General features: G+C 42.4%; 1 protein-coding gene across 1 annotated transcript in view; it reads left to right on the top strand.

The window, feature by feature from the left end:
- The window catches only part of EEF2K (eukaryotic elongation factor-2 kinase), a 21,352-nt gene extending 20,157 nt beyond the window's left edge, over nucleotides 1-1,195 (top strand). The window contains exons 16-17 of the mRNA XM_009704132.1: nucleotides 245-423; nucleotides 1,086-1,195. Coding sequence (XP_009702434.1) covers nucleotides 245-423; nucleotides 1,086-1,195 — 289 coding nt within the window. The remainder of the gene's footprint in view (nucleotides 1-244; nucleotides 424-1,085) is intronic.
- Nucleotides 1,196-1,456: the final 261 nt, after the last annotated feature.

Here is a 1,456-nt window from a genome sequence, read left to right as displayed (position 1 = left end):
TCAGCAGGATACTTTGGTCTGATACTTTTTTCTCTGTGATTGCTGCATAAAGTGACCCCAGTCTCATTTTGATACAGTGATCTGATGCTGCAGTGCAGAGTCAGTGAGCCTTCATGAGAACATTTGCTTTCTTAGAGAGCATCAGGGCTCTGAGAAGCTAGTGCAAAATTGAATTCTGAATCTCCAGTGCAAAGTACGTTTGTTTCCTAAGGTAACCATCTTGAAAAATTATTTTTATCTTCAGAGTACAAGATTGGAAGGAGGCACTGTACTGGTACAATGCTGCACTGAACATGACTGACTATGATGAGGGAGGTGAATATGATGGCACTCAAGATGAGCCCCGGTATCTGCTCCTGGCCAGGGAAGCAGAGATGTTAATGACGGGAGGGTTCCACCTGAATAAGGATGCACAGAGATCAGGTGAGGCCTCATTTTGTTTCTCTAATCAGTAATTCTGCTTTTCCTTCCCTTTTTCCCCAGCACGTACCCCCAAAATACATTTCCTGCTTCAGGTGTTCTAAAACATACAGAGGGTCAGTACCCTCAGATTTGTGGGTGAAGCTGTAATGATGCTGGATGATAAAAGGCTAGAAACAGTGAAATAAGCGATCTTGCCGATGACGGGGTAGTGGGCGGTGCCAGGTCCAATCCTGTGGCACACTGAGTCACTGGCAAGCAACCTTCACTCTCTGTGAGGCCACTGAACTTGCAGGTTGCTGCTTGTATTTTGAGTTACGCCCATGACTCCCAGGCCCTACACAACATTGTTTTAATTGTGTAATCTGCATGTCAGGCATCTAAGTCTTGGAGTTGTCTTGGGGGATCCTACTGGCCGGTCATATTTCCAATCCTTCCAAATATATTGAAGAGCCATCAGCAGCCAGTCATACAACTTTCCACTTGAAGAGCAAAAGCCTGATTCCCAGCTGATGTAACTCTGCTGACACTATTAAAATACACCCGTACATCCAGCCCTGTAATTTGACCTCAATTTCTCTTTTTTTTGTCCTTTAATTGCTTCAGGATAAAGAGATGTTTTTTATTTACCCTGTCAACATAACTGATACTATTTCCTCCTCTAGGTGAGCTGTACACAGAAGCAGCAGAAGCAGCAATGGAAGCCATGAAAGGCAGACTGGCAAATCAGTACTACCAAAAAGCAGAAGACGCATGGGCGATGATGGAAGAATGAGACTGCAATTAAGCAGTTCTTGTATATAAATTTTTTTTATAGACTTGCTGCATTTGCAGCTAAAAAATATCTTTCTATGTGGCGTTACCGGTTTCTTTTTTGTATTTTAGTTTTCTAGAGTTTTTTTGAGGGGGGAAATCCAAATGTAGGTGGTATGTAGGGTGCCATAGCATACTTCTGTGAGTATTTTAAAGCTGTAATACAGAGACACTTGACTTCTTGTATTTTTTTTTAACTGTTAGAACTGGGGGGCATAGTTTT

Source organism: Cariama cristata, unplaced genomic scaffold, assembly GCF_000690535.1.
Source record: "Cariama cristata isolate BGI_N322 unplaced genomic scaffold, ASM69053v1 scaffold40607, whole genome shotgun sequence".
In the NCBI taxonomy this organism is placed as follows: Eukaryota; Metazoa; Chordata; class Aves; order Cariamiformes; family Cariamidae; genus Cariama; species Cariama cristata.
This window is presented reverse-complemented; position numbering and strand designations above follow the sequence as displayed.